General features: G+C 51.3%; 7 protein-coding genes across 7 annotated transcripts; 3 read left to right on the top strand and 4 right to left on the bottom strand.

Moving 5' to 3' along the window:
• Positions 1–579: 579 nt before the first annotated feature.
• Positions 580–2,019, top strand: DSM5745_05903 (uncharacterized protein; the record flags this gene model as incomplete). Its single annotated transcript, XM_026747919.1, has 3 exons — positions 580–702; positions 767–1,495; positions 1,561–2,019. The coding sequence occupies 3 exons, from the start codon at positions 580–582 to the stop codon at positions 2,017–2,019; spliced, it is 1,311 nt and encodes a 436-aa protein (XP_026603751.1).
• Positions 2,020–2,518: 499 nt separating this feature from the next.
• Positions 2,519–5,619, bottom strand: DSM5745_05902 (Beta-galactosidase; the record flags this gene model as incomplete). Its single annotated transcript, XM_026747918.1, has 2 exons — positions 2,519–4,022; positions 4,070–5,619. 2 exons carry the CDS (start codon positions 5,617–5,619, stop codon positions 2,519–2,521), a joined length of 3,054 nt encoding a protein of 1,017 aa, XP_026603750.1.
• A 1,043-nt stretch (positions 5,620–6,662) lies between these two features.
• Positions 6,663–7,716, top strand: DSM5745_05901 (uncharacterized protein; the record flags this gene model as incomplete). Its single annotated transcript, XM_026747917.1, has 3 exons — positions 6,663–6,892; positions 6,952–7,618; positions 7,672–7,716. 3 exons carry the CDS (start codon positions 6,663–6,665, stop codon positions 7,714–7,716), a joined length of 942 nt encoding a protein of 313 aa, XP_026603749.1.
• A 669-nt stretch (positions 7,717–8,385) lies between these two features.
• DSM5745_05900 (chitin deacetylase CDA6) lies at positions 8,386–9,842 on the top strand (the record flags this gene model as incomplete). The annotated part of the gene is made up of 2 exons (XM_026747916.1): positions 8,386–8,608; positions 8,659–9,842. 2 exons carry the CDS (start codon positions 8,386–8,388, stop codon positions 9,840–9,842), a joined length of 1,407 nt encoding a protein of 468 aa, XP_026603748.1.
• A 795-nt stretch (positions 9,843–10,637) lies between these two features.
• DSM5745_05899 (uncharacterized protein) lies at positions 10,638–12,588 on the bottom strand (the record flags this gene model as incomplete). Its single annotated transcript, XM_026747915.1, has 2 exons — positions 10,638–12,214; positions 12,312–12,588. The coding sequence occupies 2 exons, from the start codon at positions 12,586–12,588 to the stop codon at positions 10,638–10,640; spliced, it is 1,854 nt and encodes a 617-aa protein (XP_026603747.1).
• A 220-nt stretch (positions 12,589–12,808) lies between these two features.
• DSM5745_05898 (tethering complex subunit PEP5) lies at positions 12,809–16,044 on the bottom strand (the record flags this gene model as incomplete). The annotated part of the gene is made up of 8 exons (XM_026747914.1): positions 12,809–13,585; positions 13,631–14,134; positions 14,184–14,519; positions 14,573–14,806; positions 14,857–15,486; positions 15,546–15,842; positions 15,903–15,971; positions 16,030–16,044. The coding sequence occupies 8 exons, from the start codon at positions 16,042–16,044 to the stop codon at positions 12,809–12,811; spliced, it is 2,862 nt and encodes a 953-aa protein (XP_026603746.1).
• Positions 16,045–16,402: 358 nt separating this feature from the next.
• DSM5745_05897 (uncharacterized protein) lies at positions 16,403–18,304 on the bottom strand (the record flags this gene model as incomplete). The annotated part of the gene is made up of 1 exon (XM_026747913.1): positions 16,403–18,304. One exon carries the CDS (start codon positions 18,302–18,304, stop codon positions 16,403–16,405), a length of 1,902 nt encoding a protein of 633 aa, XP_026603745.1.
• Between the last annotated feature and the right edge of the window lie 1,408 nt (positions 18,305–19,712).

Raw genomic sequence — 19,712 nt, 5'->3', positions numbered from 1 at the left:
CCCTGCTGGGGCCAATGCTGTCAGCGACTAAGCTCTTTTGAAGAGACCTTGCGACGATTGTTGCGATGATGGAGCCACGGAGATGCAATTCATCCGCTGCGGGCCTGCATTGATCATATAAATTGGAATTAGCGGATGCGATAGCTCGACGCTACTGGCGATCTGTGAGATTGAAGAGTGACGAGATTGGTGGGTGAGCGGTGGAGCGAGGCCGGAGAGGAGGGTGGAGTGCCAAGGCTGCCAACGTGATCCGAGCAAAATTGAGGCACCCCTGGATTTCTTTCAGCTTGACATCAGCACGCCCTGTACGACTCTTCTTCTCCTCTCTTCTTGCCTGTGCGTACTTTGTTTATTCTCTTCTCTTCTCTTCTTGCTGCTGTGTTATTCATCCTTTTTTTTTGTCGCCATTGTCCTCCTTCGCGGCTCCCAATCAACCTCAGCTTGACGGCCGAGTCCGGACCCTTGTCGATAAGCCACGGTGTCGCTGGGAGAGCGTCTTACAATTAAAGACATTCTCCCTACAGTTCGAAGGAAAGCCATTCGAAACTCCATTTGGTCATACCCAAGAAATCCGCCGTCATGGTTCGCACGCGCAAATCCAGCAACCTCGGGGCGGACATTCGGGGCGACACGAGCGCTCCCGCAATGTCCACTATGAACGAGGTCAGTCCAATTGATTCGAAACCTCCGAGTTGGGAAAATGTATGTGCACTGCTGGCATCTAGCCGGACGACATCCTCTGCGTTAGAAGCTCACTCGTGCTCAGGTTGCTCAACCCGCTGAAAAGTTGGCAAAGTCGCATTCGAAGCGCCGCAGGAGCCGATCACTCCTCAACCGATTCAAAGACACATGCCTGAAACATACTTGGGTCCTCCCGCTTCTGATTCTGGCTGTTCTCCTCGCCGCGTATGCCGTCAACCCGACTCCCTCGAACCCGCTTCACTACGCCATTTTCCTGTCCTATCCCGAGCCTCCGAAAACCCCAGGCGGTCCCACTATGTACGGCAAAGGCCCGAAAGATATCGCATTCGTCTCCTTCTACATGGTTGTGCTCTCCTTCACTCGTGAATTCCTGATGCAGCGCGTGATTCGTCCTTTCGCTATCTACTGCGGGATCCGTGGAAAAGGCAAAACGGCTCGATTCATGGAGCAGGTGTATACGGCCATCTACTTCGCCATATTCGGTCCCTACGGCCTTTATGTTATGAGCCGCACCAACATTTGGTACTTCAACACAACTGCTATGTTCGAAGGGTTTCCCCACCGGGAGCACGAAGGACTGTTCAAGGCTTATTACCTGCTTCAAGCCAGTTACTGGGCTCAACAGGCTATTGTTCTTCTACTGCAGCTGGAGAAGCCTCGAAAGGACTTCAAGGAGCTTGTTGGTCATCACATTATCACATTGGCCCTCATCGCCTTGAGCTACAGATTCCACTTCACCTACCTCGGTCTTGCTGTGTACATCACCCACGACGTCTCTGATTTCTTCCTGGCGGTACGTTCTTGGCCACCCTTACCCATGTCTCGGTTGAGGACATGTACTGATTCATTAATTTCTAGACTTCCAAAACCCTCAACTACCTCGATGCCTACATCACTGCTCCCTACTTCGGATGGTTCGTCTGCGTCTGGATCTACCTCCGCCATGTCCTGAACCTCAAGTTCCTCTGGGCTGTTCTTACCGAATTCCGCACCGTCGGACCCTTTGAGCTGAACTGGGAGACCCAGCAATACAAGTGCTGGATCAGTCAGTACATCACCTTCGCCCTGCTCGCCAGTCTGCAGGCCGTGAACGCCTTCTGGCTCTTCCTGATTCTGCGCATCCTCAAGAACTACCTCTTCACCAACATCAAGAAGGACGAGCGGAGCGATGACGAAGACGAGGAGGAGGAAGAACTCGAGCAGAATGCCAACAGCACCGCAGCTCTGGCTACCGGTACCGAGTCGGCGTCTCTGACTGCGCGCTCTGTCAATGCGACACCTCAGGTTATGATCAACGGACAGCCTGTTAAGCGGTAAACGTTCAGCCAGATCACCCGCAGCTGTCCAACATTAGCCGGAATGTATACTCCGCGAGACATTTACTTTGCTCGCGCCATTACCAAAGGTTACTACTCTATCACCGCGTCCCAAACAGCACGCGTGCTTATATTCTCCTATCCCCCATTTAAAATTTACTGCATGTGCTGACGGGAGCCTTGTAAGGTCCCCGCCGAGCATCCTTTTACTTCTTCCTCTTGTACCACATTTGGTTTGTCTTGCGTCTGCACAACGCAATTGAATGGATATAGCGACGATTCATGAAGAAGTAATTACGGTGGAACTAGGTAGCTACCTACTTATCACCGTTCCCTAATACTAATGTTAATATGAAGCCTACGTCTACCTGTCATCGTCGACCGAAGCTTGTGACGTGCGGTTGGAGATGTACTTGTTTCGTAGTCTCATCCTATTCAAGACTGTACATACTCGCCAACTTGTATATACAGTATGGTATGATACTCAAGTACGCAGTTGCTCAAGACCGAAGACTAAGCTCAAAAGCGAAGTCAAATGGCTCCGTCTTGCATCGGTACTGCTCAAACGGCTGGGGCCCAACACTCGCAGAGCCAAGTCCATGGTTATCGTAGTCCAGCCAAAGAATCGTCATATCCAGCGGCTCCAGATCGAACGGGTGCTTCGCGTTGTTCAGGTCAATGGGCATGTACTGCGACGCCGTGAAGCTGAAGACTTCGCCTGCGTCCGCGCGGCGCGCATCCAGACTCACCCCGCTCTCGGCGTCCTCGATCTGCAGCCACCGCAGGTCTTCGCGGTTACCGTTTTCCTGGGGGTAGTCGTAGTGCGTGAAAAGCTCTTCCACGGTCGCGGAGTATTCGCCGATGCGGCATGCCTGCTTCGAGTCCTTGTAGTTCTCGCCGGGGCCGCGGCCGAACCAGCGGACTTGGTTGAAGGAGGATGAAAGGATGGTTTGCAGGCCGATGCGCGGGACGACGTCCGGGGTGTTTGTTCCTACGAACTCGCCGGTGGCGTGGATGTGGAGGGTTGGTTCGGAGTCCCCTGTGGAAATGGTGTAGACGAGGTCTGCCTCCACGCCCCATTCCAGGACCTGCGGCGCGACACGCACCTTGAAGTGCACCGTTGCTTCGGTGTCGGTGCTGCTCCAGGTGACGTCGCGGACTTGGGTGTGCATTGTTTCAACCCAGGCGTCGTCCCACTCGGCTTCGTTGCCGGACTGGCCTTCATCGTTTTGGGTCATAGCTCGGATGAAGGAGAGTTCGGGCCCACGCTGGAAGAGACTTTCTCCGTCGGCTTCCCAAGTGACGTTTCCTTGCAACAAGTCAAAGCCGATGGTTGAGGTGCCGGCGGTGATTTGAAGTCTTGTTCTGTTTTGCTCGACTTCTAGGCCTTCAGAAGCCTGGCGGGCGACAGGCGGGGAGCGCTTCGTCGAAGAATTGGAAGAAGAAGAGCCGGGAAGATATAGCTGGTCCCAGGCAACGACGTGGCCCTTGTCTGCCCAAACCTTGTCTTCCTTCAGCTTGAATTCAACGGTGAGCCAGGTCTCTCTCGACAGGTTTGATGGGTCTAGCGGTAGTTCCACGGTGCGGTTCTCGCCGGCAGGGACGCGCGGTAGATCCAACTCTTGCGACTCCGTTGTCTTGCCATCTTGCACGGTGTGCCATGAAGCATCGAGTCCGCTGAGGTCGACGAAGGCGTAGTGGTTTGTTACGACCATGCTGGTTGAGTCGTTCGCCAGACTCACGGAGACGGGCTGAATGATCTTTGCATATTCGAGTAGACTGGGCATTGGGGTATGGTCTGAGAGAGTCAAGCCATCCATTACGAAGTCTGCATCGTTTGGTTCGTCACCAAAGTCACCACCATATGCGTAATATTCAAGATCGCCCTCCTTTTTCAGCAAGCCATGGTTATTGAACTCCCAGACAAGTCCTCCTTGGGAGAGTGGGTGTGACCGAAACAGCGCGATGTATTCTTTCAGACCACCAGGGCCGTTTCCCATTGCGCTATGGTAGTCAGCAGTCTGCTTGGTGGACATAGACAGAAAACCTACTGTGCAAACTCGCAAAGAATAAGAGGTTTGTCCGTGTGATTTCCCATGTGTTCCAGCATCGTATCGGGTGAGGAATACATCTGGCTATAAATATCGGCCGATTCTGCATCATGGTCCTGTTCATAGTGAATGATCCGTGAGGGGTCCCGTTCCTTGATCCATTTATACATGGCCGCCTGGTTTTGGCCGTATTGGCACTCGTTTCCAAGCGACCACATGATGACTGACGCATGATTCTTGTAACGCTCCACAAGCTGCTCCGCCCTGTCAAGGTATGCATGAGTCCATTCCGGATTATCAGATGTCCAAGCAGCGGCTTTCTCTTCGGTCCCTTCGATAGTAAGAAAGCCGTGACACTCAATGTCCGCTTCAGTTATAACATAGAAGCCTAACTCATCGGCGACATCGTAGAATGACGGGTGCTGAGGGTAGTGGGCAGTTCGAATGGCGTTAATATTGGACTGCTTCATCAGGATCAGGTCCGCGCGCATCGACTCGTAGGGAACTGTCCGACCAGATGTGTAGTTATGTTCATGGCGGTTGACACCGTAGATGATGATTGGTTCGCCGTTGACAAGGAAGTTGGAGCCGCTTATTTCCACGCGGCGGAACCCGACCTTCTGGCTGATGGTGCGGCCGTTGAACTCAATGAGGACGGTATACAGGTTCGGCGTCTCGGCGGACCAGAGTAGAAAATCTTCGCCTTCTATATCCCTAGAATAGATGGTAGAAGAAGAGCCAGTCCATTCGTCAAGCACATCGCCAGCAGGAGACAAAACTTTGACGCCCAGGTCACCGTGCTCACCCTGAATGGTAACATTGACCTTCAGCGTACCGCTAGCAAATCCGTCATCGACTTCTGGTTTGATGAAAAAGTCCGTGATCGCAGAGCTTTCGAACGCGGTCAAATATACGTCTCTAAATATACCAGAGAGCCACCATTGGTCCTGGTCCTCAAGATACGTGCCATCAGACCACTGGTATACGCGTGTAGCGAGAGTGTTTGTGCCTTCCGAAGAGAGGTAATCGGTGATGTCAAACTCGCTGGGGTTGCGGCTACCCTGGCTGTAACCGACCTCTTCGCCATTTACCCAAACATGAAAAGCGCTATCCACACCCTCGTAACGTAGGCGGATTTGCTGCCCATTCCATCCCTCCGGGATCTCGAACTCTCGCCAGTACGAGCCCGTGGGGTTCACATACGAAACATTTGGCGGAGTAACCGGGAAGGGGTAGACAATGTTGGTGTACTGCGGGCGTCCATATCCCTGCATCTGCCACACACCGGGAACGACAATATCATCCCACTCCGTAGTGTTGGCCGTGTCCCAAAGAGGAGCTTCGAAAGGCGACGCATCGTAGTGAAACTTCCAGGTGCCGTTCAAACTCTGGAAAAAGCTCTCCTCGCGGTCGAATGTGAGGGCTGTTTCCTCATTGGGGTATGAGTAGAAGTGTGCTCGAGGGGGTAGGGTATTGCGGTGCAAGACATTGAGATTAGACCAGTCAGGGAGAAACCCCGGCCAGCCTGAGACTGCAGAAAGTGAGGCCATCCTTCCTGGTTTTCACGCAGATGATCACGGTTTCTGTCACATATATATTCCTCAGTGGCTCTCCAGCCATTTTATATCCTTCCGCTCGGACATCATGCCGTGCCACCGGTATTGCCAAGAGCAGTGTTGACGGTCCTTTCACTACTATGCTGACCTCAAAGTTAGACACCAGCGCATGGCAAGTTGAACTGATGGTAGCATTTGCCAAGCTTGAGAGGCATAGTTCACCCCGCGATGTGGAGATATTGTATATGAACGTTACCCTAAACGTTGGCTGATCGTCGGACACCCTGAGGGGCCATTTCTCCGATTGGATATATACTCGTGCGAGGACCCGATCAAACAAGTATGTAGGGTTTGTTGTTCGGAGTCTGTGTTGTATTCGGTTAAAAGCCGGCAGAAGCATAGGTATTTGGTACGCATGGCACACGTCATTGCGAGACCGGGACTCGGCGTTGAGCCGGAGATTCCGGTGCATAGTCCCTTGTACATCATACCATCGGTGCGGAGCATGGAAGACTGAGGTCTTGAGACCAGGATACAAACTCGGGGCAGATGGGAGCGATGGTCGGAGGAAGAGAAAGCCCAGTGGAGAGATGCGGGGAACTCTTGGCGCTGGGTCGGAGAGACTCGAGGGGACTTGAGGGGCGTAGCCATCGCTTGTCTCCCATGATGCCTGAGTGCCATTCCTGTAAAGTAGTCTGAGTAGAGCCTACCTATACGTTGTCTAGTGCCTGGTGTGTATGAATAACTGTTCATTTTATTCCTGACTCTACTACTGTAAGGAAAGCTGCGCAAGCGGTCTCTATGGCGTGCTGGAGAAGCTTAGCTACGAGATGGCCTTGGGTCCCCATCTTTATTCACAAACCACAACTCAAACAACAATCAGTTTTTCCCCATCTTCTCTTAGTCTAACATTCTCCTAACTATCCCTCCGTACTTGTGGCGACCGTGATAGCCTCAACTGAGCGACCGGAGCGACCATATTCTCTTTACCATTATCCGTCTCGAGTCCATCTGTTCCACGCGGGGTTGTGCTCAAGATGGGAGATCGACACACCGTCCAGCAAACTCTCAATGGCTTACTTGCGAAGCTGGATGACGCGGACCCTGATATGAGATACATGTCTCTGAATGATCTTTACGGTGTTCTCAACAATCCCAACTCGTCCTACCTGGCCCACGATCAAGCCTCTGCAACCAGACTCGCCGAAGGCTTGCTGAAGGCGTTGGATGACCAACACGGCGATGTCCAAAACCAAGCGCTGAAATGGTTAGTTAAAGCCCTCGCTACTATCACCGCTCATTGACTGATATAACGTTGCTCTCAAGTCTCGGCCCTCTTGTCGTCAGGTTGCCCCTTGAGGGCCTTCGGATGCTGCTCGAGAGACTATCAACACTCACTACTTCCCAGACCATTGATACATCCGTTCCAAACACTGCACTGCGAGTCATTGTCACAGCGCTACCGCGTCCTCAATTGAACCAACAGCCAACCTCCGACGCTACCACAGCGTATTCTGCAGTTTCCGAAGTTCTCATTCCCCGCCTGATCGGACCCGGACCCTCGAGGCGAAGAGGCTCAATCACAAAAGGAATGCTGGAGAAGGATCCTGCTAAAGGCTTTAGCAGTGATGCAATCGACGTTGTCATTCAAGTGGCCTCCTGCTTTGGTACACTTCTCAAGGAGAGAGAGTTGACAGCTCTAGAAAAGGCCGTCATGTCCATCATCGATAATGACACGGCCGGTACTGTGGTCACGAAACGGGCATTGGCTGCTATTTCAGCATTGGTTGTTCATTTCTCAGATGACCAGTTTGGAATCTTCGTCTCTGAACTCGTGGAAAGGTTCAACTCTCCTCAGCTGAGCACTGTCCACCGGCGGCATTTGGTTGCCGCTGTTGGCAGCCTAGCTAGGACAGTACCGGCCAAGCTGGGTCCTCATCTGCCTACTTTGGCCCCGTTCATCTTTTCGGCTGTTGGCGAAGATAATCTCGAGGTAAGTCATGACCCAGGTTGGTTACGTACGTCAACATCTAACGTATGCAGTAGCCGAAACACGATGATAATCTGCGACCGATACCAACAGCTGCCTAAGCGAAAGTAATTTGTGCTGGTATGTGGTCTAGCACAAATTTATGGGCAGGAGGGTTCCAATGTAATTTGAATGCTTCTGGCTAGATCTCATCACCTTACGATGGACGAGCTTAATGATAGAATATCATCCCGTGAAGTGACTTTCCGAAGCTATGCTCAACGACTGTTCAAAGTATTCCCGACTGTCTATGAGTAGGCTGCTGGCCTTGTCCTGAGGCGTCAGGACCTGCCATAGGTATTGGCCCGGCTGTCTCACCCAGGCCATGGTCCATGATGAATAGCCTAGGATCGCCCGGATTCCAATTGAGTTGAACCATGCCCTAGGTATCAGCCAGCTGATCTTTGGACGGCGCCCTCGGTACTGCATCCTTGCACACTCGATAATCAGCACCGCAGTAAATCCCGTCAGCAAGGCTAACTTCCGAACATGGACATTGCTCGCAGTTTCCGCCACCCAGGGTGCTTCCGAAAGATGATGTCCACGGGTGTTGGGTGCTCCTTCCTCTTTTGACCTGCGATGAAATGTTCGTCAACAGTGTCGGGCTCTTCTCCCCTCCGTGTTTCTTCATCATTCTTCTTTTGGTCCTACGCCTGAGGTACTTTACGAATTCATCTCATAGCTTATATCATTTCTTCCAGAATCCTTTACCAGACGAAGGGGCATTCAAAATGCACGTACCTTATCTTTTGGTTGCTTCGACTCTGAATATTTTGCCGAGTGTCTTTGGACGCAACATCATTGATCTCCCCTCCGACTACGAGACTGTCCAAGTCATCTCTGGGCTTCAGGAACCTACGGCTACTCAGTATCTGCTTGGGCGTGACCTTGGCGGTGCGAGATGTGGCGCGGGATTTGGTCGCTGCTCCAACGGCAATTGCTGTTCTACTGCCGGTAGGTGCTCTTTGGACGGCTGCGAAGAGCGGAAAACTAAATTTGCACAGGGTACTGTGGAAACACTACGGCTCACTGTCGCTCCCCGGATTGCCAAATCGACTATGGCCATTGCGATGCACATGCCACTCCAGGAGGCCCGTCGACGGAGGCCATTCCACGACCAAAACTTGGGAAGGTTGCGTACGGCCCAACCGCGATTCGCTCTTGCACTACCCCCGGAACCGTTGCTTTAACCTACGATGATGGACCCAACCAATACACCCGTGATCTTCTGGACCTTCTCGATAAATACGACGCCAAGGTGACATTTTTCGTCACCGGAAACAACAACGGCAAGGGCCAGATTGACAGTCCGGAGGTACCTTGGGCCCCCCTGATCCAGCGCATGGTGCTTAGCGGACATCAAGTGGCTAGCCACACTTGGTCTCATCAGGATCTCAACAAAATTTCCCAAGTCCAGCGCCGCACTCAACTGCTGTGGAACGAAGTTGCACTTCGGAACATCCTTGGCTACTTCCCTACCTACATGCGTCCGCCTTATTCGAGCTGCACTACAGATACCGGCTGCTTAAGTGACATGGGTGATCTCGGATACCACGTCATTCTCTACGACATCGATACCGAGGACTATAGCCATGATAGTCCAGAGACAATCCAACGCTCCAAGGACATCTTTGATGAGAACCTAGCTCGTGAGCAGAGCTTCTACAAGTCCTGGCTTGTCATCGCACATGATGTACATGAGCAGACTGTCCACAACCTCACAGAACACATGCTGCAGAAACTTATGGCCGACGGATATCGTGCAGTGACTGTCGGAGAATGCCTAGGTGACGCGGTCCAAAACTGGTATCGCAGAGATGATCAGGTCAAGGTCCCGGGAAACCCCAAGCCGGAACCTCCTGTGGAAAACATCTCGCCTGACGGAAAGTGTGGTGGGTCAGTGTCGTGCGTCGGATCTGACTTTGGCATGTGCTGCGGTGGAAAGGGCCTCTGCGGCAACACGACCGAATTCTGCGGAGAAGGTTGCCAGCCAAATGCCGGTTATTGTCAGGCCGACTTCTTCGAAAGCAGCCAGCAACAGGCTGGGCCTGGTATTGTTGGGTCTGATCCATTGGGCGACAGCATCAACCAAGACAAGAAGTTTTTCAAGTCAGATGCAAGCTCACGCTTTGGTCGGGCCTCTCTATCACTGGCTTCGGTATTCTTATTTGCCATGGCATTACTGTAATCCGCCACTACATTCCTGGGTATTCTTTTCCCAATCGCTCGGTCTGCCAACACCGGACGTGTCCTGTGTGAATGTTCTTACGGACAATACTGGCTGGTCGCCGGTCGACGTTGTTTGTCCACTTCCCAGAAAATTATGAGTTATGTCTTAGACTTTCGTTACTGTCATTAGTTCCTACAAGCTCAACGCGAAGGTAGAGAATGAAACTTCACCATTGTCATGTCATCCATTTCTCTGCAAAAAGAATGCTGACAAGGACGAGATTCGAGCGAGGTGTAAACCACTGCGGGTGTTATGTTAATACCTAAACACAGCCCCATAAGCACTCGGGCACCTTGCCATGGCAGTGACTAGATGCGTACAACGGAAGGTTGATCTTTAACCGTAATCAGATGAGGCTTCCCTTATACGATTGTATTAGAGATGAAAGCATAAATCCACCGAAGGGGACGGAGGCTTCCCCAGAGAACCTCACTCACTAACACCAGTACCCATGCCGCATGAATAGCCGAAAGAACCACTGCGCCGAAAGAAAAAAAAAAAAGTGTAAAAGCCCAGTATATCATCGATAGCATCGGGAGGTACATATACAATAGAAGAGCAAACTGGCATAAACAAATCGGACGCACAAGATCAAATCCCGGGAAACCGCACGACTTAACAGCGACGTACGGGCATCTTGTGATGAACAAAACGGACATGGTCAATGGAGCACCCGAAAGCGGAAGAGGATTATCCTTTTTTTGTCATGAAGAAAAGAGATTTGTAGATAGAAGGAGTATAAGACGAAGCACGTCATCGCTTGATGATCTTCAGCAGCGGCGCAATTCGAGCCTTCTTGCTGAGTCCGACGCGGTAGGGGACTTTGCTTGTGGAAGAGATAGGACTGTGTTTGCCGGGTCCCTTGTTCGATGGGGTTTTAGGGTCTGTTTGCTTCTGCGGTGTTTCGGGCGGTTGTTGGGCTGGTGGTGAGTGTTCTGAGCGTTTGGGTGGTGAGGTTGGTTGTTGGAGGTTGAGATTAGGGGGTGATTGTTCTTCGATAATAGGGTTTGCGAGCTCTGGGGATTGGATGCGAGTGGTATTTTTGGTGGGGAGGACAACTGATATGCTGGGTTCGTTGTGGGTATCTTTAGGTCGAGGCGTGTTGTTCGCTTCATTGGAGTTTGTTGTTGGTGCATTAGGTTCTTCTGGGGCTGGCGGCGCGTCTGGTGCATTTTCTAGCTGCTCGGGCGCCTTCTTCCTCTTGCGGCCGCGCTTTTTGGGAGCTGGTGCCTGTTCCGCAGCTGCGTCGTTACTTGGTTCGGTAGGGTTGGTGAGACTGTTGTCTTCGAGAGGTAGAACGGGTCTCTGGTCTACCCAGATCACATCGTCTTCGACCTCTGACTCGTATGTCTTGGTTAGAGTTACTGAAGTCGTTTTGCCGCGTTTCAGTTTCTTCTTCTTCGGCTCATCGATGGATGTAGCAGGTAATTGTGGACTTGGTTCTGGTTCAGGCGCTGAAAGCTGTTCGCTCTGATTATTGTTCGAGGTTTCGTCGATAGCGCTCTGAGGAGGAGCAACAGTGACAGTTATGCCATCAGGCGGAATTTCCAGAGCACTTGGAACGTTGATCTCCTGGTTTTCCGCCAGTTGATTGTCTGCAGGCTCGGGAAGATCAACAGGGCCAGTGCTGACCGTATCATCCACTCTCGCGCTCTTCGGGGGTCTACCTGGCTTGCGCTTTTCGGGCTTCGTGGGTGCCAATTCATGGGTCTGTAGGAGAGCAAGCTCGTCATCGTCGTCGCTCGCAGGAACGACCTGCTTCTTCTTCCGGCCCCTCTTCTCAACCTTAGGTATCTCCGTGGCCACTGGTAATGAGAGTTCATCAACATCGGCAGACGATGGCTGCACACTGACAAAAGCAGCATTATCACTCTTTGCTCTGGTTGCCCCGGGGGAAATGACTGATGAGAACGGCTCTGTGTCGTGTGGAGACGAAGTCGACCCCTGCATAGAAGTCCATCGGCGAAGCTCGGGGTTCTGGATAAATTCTGTTTGTGCCGTGACCCCCGAGTCACGGATAAAGTCGGCTCTGTTAAGCAGGGTAGAAGGAGTGTGGGATGACGAGTCGAAAATATTGTATGAAGCCGTCTGCGACCAGTCACCGCTTGCGTCTACCCCATAGGGCTCTGGGCGGAGAAATTGGTCTTGTGCCGACAGTGCAGTGGGGGGATCGCGGGGTTCTGTGATACCCTCCGGTTCGGCTATAGCATCGTTGAAGTCTTGTACCTGCTCTCGTTCGTGGGATATGGTAAGTTGCTGGGCATACTGGGCTTGCTGTTCATCGTCGAATAGTCGTTGTTGCGCGAGGCCGATTTCCGTCATCATGTTCCCTGTAAATAAATGCGTTTTATTAGCATCCACTATAACAAAACATTCGAGTATTGCCATGAGAAGGACCCCAAGGCTGTCAATCTAAGAGCTTCATACCCGTGGATCCAGTACGTCCTGTAGATGATAGCCATCGCTCTTCCCTGCGCTGCTGGGAGGCGGACAATATCGTTTGCGGAGCATCTTGCGACTGAAGGAATGCGTCAAAGTTGACAGGGATATGAGACTCGTGGTGGGTTTCCACAACTTTGAGACTCTTTGCATCGTCCTGCGCTCCATAATTTGTCATGGGGACGCGCTTCGGTTGTTCTGGGGAAAGCTCCCCGAACGACTCCCCTTCATCGTCGGAGTCCTGAATCACGCGATCAAAGGGCATTTGATATATGATGTATGCCTAAGATATGTATGGACGTGTTTCAAGGCCAATTCCGGGGTAAATCTGCTCCACTGAGTAACGGTTTATTCTCTCAAACGCGTCTTAATCAACGCTCAACGCGGAGTCACGTGCTGATAAGATAAGCCGAGATTTCTAAGCCTGGAATATCAGGCAGAGAGGTGGTATATACAAAAACATCATAGCAAGCCGAGGGTATTTCCTATTCCATAGTAGTTTGGGGTCGCATCACACCTCTCCCAAAGAATTCGCTTATCACGCCGTATCGGTCCTTGGACCGCTGAAGTTCTGCCTTGAAAAGATCATGTTGGTCTGCGGACTCAACCTGTCTCCTCCGAATTGCCTTTATGGTGGAGTTCTCTGGAGCACAGGCTGGACATTCCGCATCCTCCCCTACAGTGTTAAGACAGCGCTGGTGGAACGAGTGCTTGCAAAGGAAGTGGACGGTAGGAAGATCGAGGGATCGGTTGCAAGATGTACAGCGGCGCGCCTGGAAAACGACGGGCTTGGAACCCAGCTGCTCCAGCTCCTGCATCTTGTTTTCGGTTTCGGCACTATAGCTTGATATGAGGCGGCGGTTCGAAGATATCTCTTTGCGTTCCCTCTCAATGTTGTCACTCAGATACTTCTTGATCCTTCCCATGGTCACAACCGCGTTGTTACTGAGCGCTTGAATTACCTGAAGTGGTGACATCAGGCCATCCTCGGAAATTCTCTTCAAGACAACATCGAGCTCATCGCCAGCTTCATCAAGAATTTGGGGGCTCGATGTGAAATATGTCAGCGCATCCACATATAGTTGAGGTTCCTCAGGGCCGTATTTTTTCAAGGCCCGAATAGCCCCCTGTGTGTCCTTGGCGGTAGTAAAAGATCGAAAGATATCGGATCGAAGACCAGCTTGCTCCCGGACAAGTGTAGAACCCTCCTGGAACTCGGACAGATCGGAGAGAAGTAAGACGCTGGAGGTGGAGATCGGGATCTGTGGATGTCAGTCTCGCAGAAACCAGGTAGGGATCGTTCTTACATCTTTACCCTCAATCAACGTTTTGGCCTTGCTCTGCCACTTTTCCTTCTCTGTAGTGTCTTTCTGCCGTCCCGCTACATTGAGGTACATTTCAAAAAGCGTGGTGTATAGATCAACTTTATCCTCTTTTCTGAAGCTTTCTCTGCTGATAAGGGCCTCCAAGAAAGTAATAAATTCTTGAGGTTGGCCAACAAAAGCTGAAAATGCTGTGCGCGGTTTTGGTATCTGATATTCTGGCGCGCGTTCCTCCTGAGCCTCTGGAACAGGTTGAGGCTCGACAGTTTCTGTCTTTGAACTTCCGCCAGTGTGGAGCAGAGGCAAGGGAAGAAATGCCGCCAGACTCTGTAAGGGATTGTTGTGCTGCGCTTGAGGCTCCGGTAGTGGTTCAACTTGTTGCGTCCTTGGTTGGTATTCTCCTTTGTAGTATTCGATAAAGAGCTCGGTCGTCGTTGAAGGGCAATTTGACAGCAGCACTCGGGCATATTTCATGAGGTTATTGTAGGCCTTGGATTAGTCAGTATAGATCAGATAAACCCTGTCCTGTCATACGTACCAACTCAGGCTCCAGTCTCCAGATGTATTCCAGTGCTTCAGCATACTTCTTGGAATCCTCAATCAGTATATCCACGACCATGTCATTCTCGCCGTACTTCGTAGCTAGATAAGCCGCTTGCTCATAGTAGCCACCTTGCCGGCACATAGCAATGGCTGTTTCAAGGTCAAACTTGAGTTCACCTGGTGCTTTAATGAAAGCATCTAGTTTCTTCGTGTCCTTTAATTTCGCGTAACAATTGAGCAGCAATGTGGTGTGGTCTACTGAAGCTCGGTCGTGGTCATGTAATTCTTCCAGGTACTCTATTAGGTTATGAATCCGTTGGGTGTCGAGGTACTAGTCATCGCAATCAGTAAGTACATCATTATTGCTTGAGAGCGAGTAAATACCTTTCTGATGACTTGAGATGGCTCCGTATTATCAATGGCCCTCAAGTATTGCTGCATTGCAGTATCGTAATCACCTTTCTGGTACAGATAGTCTCCGTACCTGCGGTAGATGGCGTTTTGTTGATAAGTGTCAACCCCGATTTTCTGTGCCAAATTGATAGCTAGGATATAGAGGTTTCGTTGGTAGAGGATCTCCAGTTTCTGCTGGAGGCTCTTCTCTCTGTACCGATAGATCTAAGCAACAATCAGCGAAATCCAAAAACCCGGTTTTTCATAGCACGTACTTTTCCATCTGTAGTTAGAAGATAGAGGTTGCCCCATTCTTTGAAAATATGTCTTACGGAAGACACGAGAGCCTCTGAATGAGCGATGAACTTGAGATCGGTATCTAAGAGAGTGAAAGTGGCGGTACTGAATATTTCATCTCTACCGACTCCAAGGGTCTGTAGCCCAGTTGAACCGGGTGCGCCACCTCTGGGTGGGCAGACCAACGTAACGTAGTCTTTGAAAATGTTGATAGAGCTCTTGGGGCTCTCGAAAGCGTAGCTTTGTCCACGTCCATGAGGACCATACGTATATATTGCGTCCTCCCTAGCAACAAGAACATCGCCGCTGTCTTTGTCCAGAGTCATACAGCCAAGGCCGCACCCTGTGTCTTCTAGTACCCGTGCTGGTTGTCCCTGTCCACGACCGGAGATCACCAGCGCCAGAATCCGGTTGGTGGTAGATATATAGAGGGTGGTCACCGGCCCACTTTGTACCTCGAGTCCAGTGATAGGTTCCTCCGATTCAAAGACGATGCGTTGTCGCGCACCCCGGTCGTGTATCAGGTCGCCTCGAATAATTGCGACGGAGCCATTGCCGAAACCAACTGCGACTTGGGACAGGTCTCCGAGCGCTGCGAATGCGGAAACCTATGCATTTAAAACTCGTTATATGGCGATTGAAGTGCCGTATCTCGGAAGCCACATACCGGAAATAGCCTCCTCGCGTTCTGCACTGATGTTGTTGACAGACAGCGCGGAGTCCCCGTTTTCTTCTCGGGCTTGTCGAGCGCCCAGACCTTCAATATCGGCTCGTTCAGCAAGTCCTCCGCTATTGTTATGAGAAGCGATGTCCCTTCCACCTGCTTGATATGCGTGATCGATCCATTATCCGACGCTTTGAAAGACTGTACGACCTTGAAGGACGAAGAAACGGTGTGGACGAACCCGTCGGCTGTACCAAGAAAGAGATTCGCAGAGCCGGAGCATAAACAAGAGACCTCGGACTAGTATACGGATTAGAACTGATTGAAAACGTCGAGCCTGGAAAGGAATATGGACCATACATTGAAGAGGGTTGAGCTGTCTTCGGGAAGCTTCACCGGAGATACTTCGAAGAAGTTGAACGCTTTCCACTGTTTCGGGCCACATTAGCAGGCCGTGTGAGAGATAAATGTAGTACAGCTTCCATACCGAAGTCAGAGCCATTTTGACGTGGCTCACGCCATGGGCTAGATTGAATCGACAGAGCGAGGTTCACAGGCGCCGGCTTTGCGGAGGTTATCGCACTCCGCCGCGCCAAGACCAAGAAGCTCAGACCAGGTCGGAAGAGCCCCATCAACGTCATCTTAGGAACAATGTACGAATTAGGGTTATCATAAAATTTATTCGCTAGTTATATTTATAAGTAGAAACATGATCCTGATAGTGCGTACCCAAACACGCCGTGGACAAAAACAGATCGCTATGCTACATCAAATCACAAGGCAAGAGAGCATGACAACAGAACGCCGAATATGTCTCTGGGGAAATGCAGATAGAGAGTCCATGGTTGAGGACTCCAAGCTTAATGCGTTGGGTCCGCAGAATGGGGCTGTGGAAGCACCGCAGTCCTGCAGTGGGTGATATCCTTATTGATTTCAAAGCTCTGCTGCAACCAGCTGCCGGCCTCCGCAATTGCCTGGCTTAAATCGAAGCTCTCTGCGCCTTGGCCCTCTTGGGCCGTTGGTGGCGTTGTGCCGGTCAAAGTCATTGGGAATGCACTCCTTTGCGATCCAGACGGCGAATCGGGGGCTGCAGTGGGATGGTCTCGTACGGCGTTATCAGCGTCTTCGTCGGATGTGTAATGGTCCGATGGTATCTCAGATGGTGATTCCAAGGCGAAGCTAGTGGTCTTCCGCTTCTTGGTCTTTGATTTATCCTTTCCAGATGATAGCGTGCGAAAGCCTGCTTTCTTCTCTGTGCTAAACGTAAAAGGTGTGGCAGCATCAATCATGTATTGCGTACTTATCATCGGTGCTCCTCCACTCTCTAGTGCATCGGATCGGTCGACGATATCCCGGTCGGGAGCATTCACTTTATGGAAAGGCGTGATGTTAATTGCGTTTGGAGACTGGTAATCCGAAGGCTGAGATGCCCTTCGTTTCCTTGTCGATGCCATCGGACTGTCTTCCGGGCTTCGGAGATCATTCTGGAAAGATCGCTGTGCCATCATAAGAGCTGCTTGAGTTGAGAAGTGTTGATCGGTGTTATGATCCTCAGTGCGGTTCGAAGTGGCTTTAGATATTGCGATTGAATAGAGAGACGTAAGATTATCGTAGGTCGGCGGATTACCAGGTAGAGGCTGCGCTGATGGTAGGTTGTTCTCACTCGTTGCACCAGTCTTGGTCTGACTAGCCTGCTGTGCGTGGTCCACGTTCGTTGTTGAAGGATCCTCAATAATGTTGGAAGCGCTTGTCAAGGTCAGTGAGTTTTCTGTATTCTGCGCAATGATAGATTCCGCCGGATCAGAACTCCGCGTTGAGGAGGGTTTTTGCGGAAGGTTCTTAGACCCAGCCTCGCCGGGTTTATCCTCAGCCCGCTCAGGACTAAGTTGGCTTTCTGCGTTTGCATTCAATTTGTGGCGCTGCTTTAGCCGATACTCAAATTTCGGTAACTGGGACGACGACGACACCACATGAATCGATCCGTCTCCGTTTACGGATTGCGAGCTACTTTTTCGCAAATTCGATCCAGGTGTATGGCCATCCGGAAGTGCGGCGCGCCTCTCTGGTTCATGTCTAGGGCTTGACACCTGATGCTCCGAGGACCTGGGCGATACATATCCGGCCGTCACTGGTCTGCTAGTTGACTGAGATTCGGTTATTGCGCCTCTTTTTTGATGACGTGAAGATATACTGGTCGTGGGAGACGTTGGCGGTTCAATATTCTGAAACCGCGTGGAGACCTTGTCCTTTTTCAACCACCTCGTGTCTGTAGGTTTGGGCCGGGTAAATCGAGGAGATTGATAGCCAGCTGCGGGGCGCTCTGAACGGAGTGGTCTGTCCTTAGTATCGGCTCTGGTGACTTCTTTGCGCGGGCTATCAGCGTGAGATGCAGCTCGCGGAGTAGCTGACGATTTCGAGCGAGGTACGGCGGGCGGGCTCTGGTGGTGTCTGCGTTTGAGTGAATTCGTTTCTGGGATGACCCGTTGCTCCGTCGGATGGTTGCCACTTCTCCTATCTTTTTTCCATGGGTTTATCCAGCCTTTGTCTAGTGGGCCGCGGAGAGAGGCAGAAAGGATGAAGAGAGGTGTACCCTTGAGATACGCCTCTCCAAGCCTCTCGATCCTCCGACGTTGCGCAGAGAGTTCGCCCTTATCAAGCTCATCGTCCGAGCCGGGAAGCCAGTAATCATCGGGGTCTGAATCGAGCGGTGCGCATGTTTCGAGGGCCAGAGGAGAGACTGGTCGACGGTGTGGAGGTGGCATCTGGAGGCGGGGTCATGAATTATTGCTGGTGTTTACAGTGCTGCTACCGCAGGTCACTGCGATCGACGCGAAGAAAAGGGACGAATGGGTTGTTTCGCAAGCGATTCCTCATGTCTCCAGTAGCGAGTGTCTCCTATGTGTTAGTGAGGGGCAGCCTAGCCTGCGACTCTTCGCCGAAGTCTTCGTTCTCACTTTAGGCCAACTTGGAGCGCGCGAAAAACCACTTAACGCGCCGGGATACCCCAGCAACGTGGGCCGCCGGTTGTGTCATTGGCTGTGCCTTGATCATGTGATCTATCATAGAGCCTGAGCCTCATTTTGGTATTGGGCTTGGGCCATCTACCGGCCCCAGCATTTGGCCTTGAGACGGTACTGTAGTTATCAAGCTGCTTTTCGATCTCCATTAAAATCTTATAACAGCTACTTAACTCCTTCGCTTCGTCGTTGAATAGTGCGAGGTAGAACAATACATGGCTGATGCTGAATCGGCCTGGTATTACGAAGTAGCAGGACGGTCCGACAATATATACCTACTCTACCAGAGCTTGGTGTTGGAACGGGTGTATTTTTAGGACCATGATCGTTATAACTTGCTCTGTGATATAATGCACGTTTAACAACAGCTTACAGAGCGTTATTGCGTACCTTATTTATTTCGTACATGAACAAACCCTGACTAGTTGAAGAAAACTGTTTGTCTCACGCCTTGCGCTGGTGCTGCAGGGCTGGGATGGAGAGTTCGAGTCCTTGCAGCGGGGGTTCGTGTTTTCGTGAATTTCGCCCGAGCTCATATTCAAGACCCACCGAAATACCTTGCTTTCGTGATTCATTTTGATTAAAGGAACCTTAATAGACGGTTTAATCTCATTTGAGACCCAGGAAATCCCTGTTTCGCAATTTGTATTGAGGACGAAACTCGTAACAAAAATACATGGTTCAATCCAATGGCCGGGACATGGAATAAGCATTTCGAGCTCGTGATATTGAACTAGCACTCAGTAGTCAGAGCAATTCAGTTCCTAGCATCCTCAGGTGCATGTGTGGTATCATATTCATGGATCCATTGCTGCAGGGGGAGGGCCCAGTAGATACTGCTCCCACGATCCTTAGCGGGACGGATGCTGGAGCTGTGGATCGTCTGGAGTAAGGATCTAGGTACTGCCGAGATGAAGTAAAATAGTATAACCCGTGCTGAGTCTCGAGAGGAGAAGAGTCTAGTGTTTCTATGGTATTGGCGCCAGCAGAATAAGCGGTGGCTGACAGCTCAAGCGGGCTTCAGGTACCGTGGAAGCGTTGGGGTTGCCCCGAGCACCCGAACCAAGAGAACCGCTGCTGCAGCACAATAACAAGATCAATATCAACCGGTTCAGTTCCCCTCCAACTCATCAGGATGCTGCAAAACCAACCA

This window comes from Aspergillus mulundensis (genome assembly GCF_003369625.1).
Source record: "Aspergillus mulundensis strain DSM 5745 chromosome Unknown scaffold_5, whole genome shotgun sequence".
Taxonomy (NCBI): domain Eukaryota; kingdom Fungi; phylum Ascomycota; class Eurotiomycetes; order Eurotiales; family Aspergillaceae; genus Aspergillus; species Aspergillus mulundensis.
Note: the sequence above shows the minus strand (reverse complement) of the source record. Positions and strands in the feature narration are given on the sequence as shown.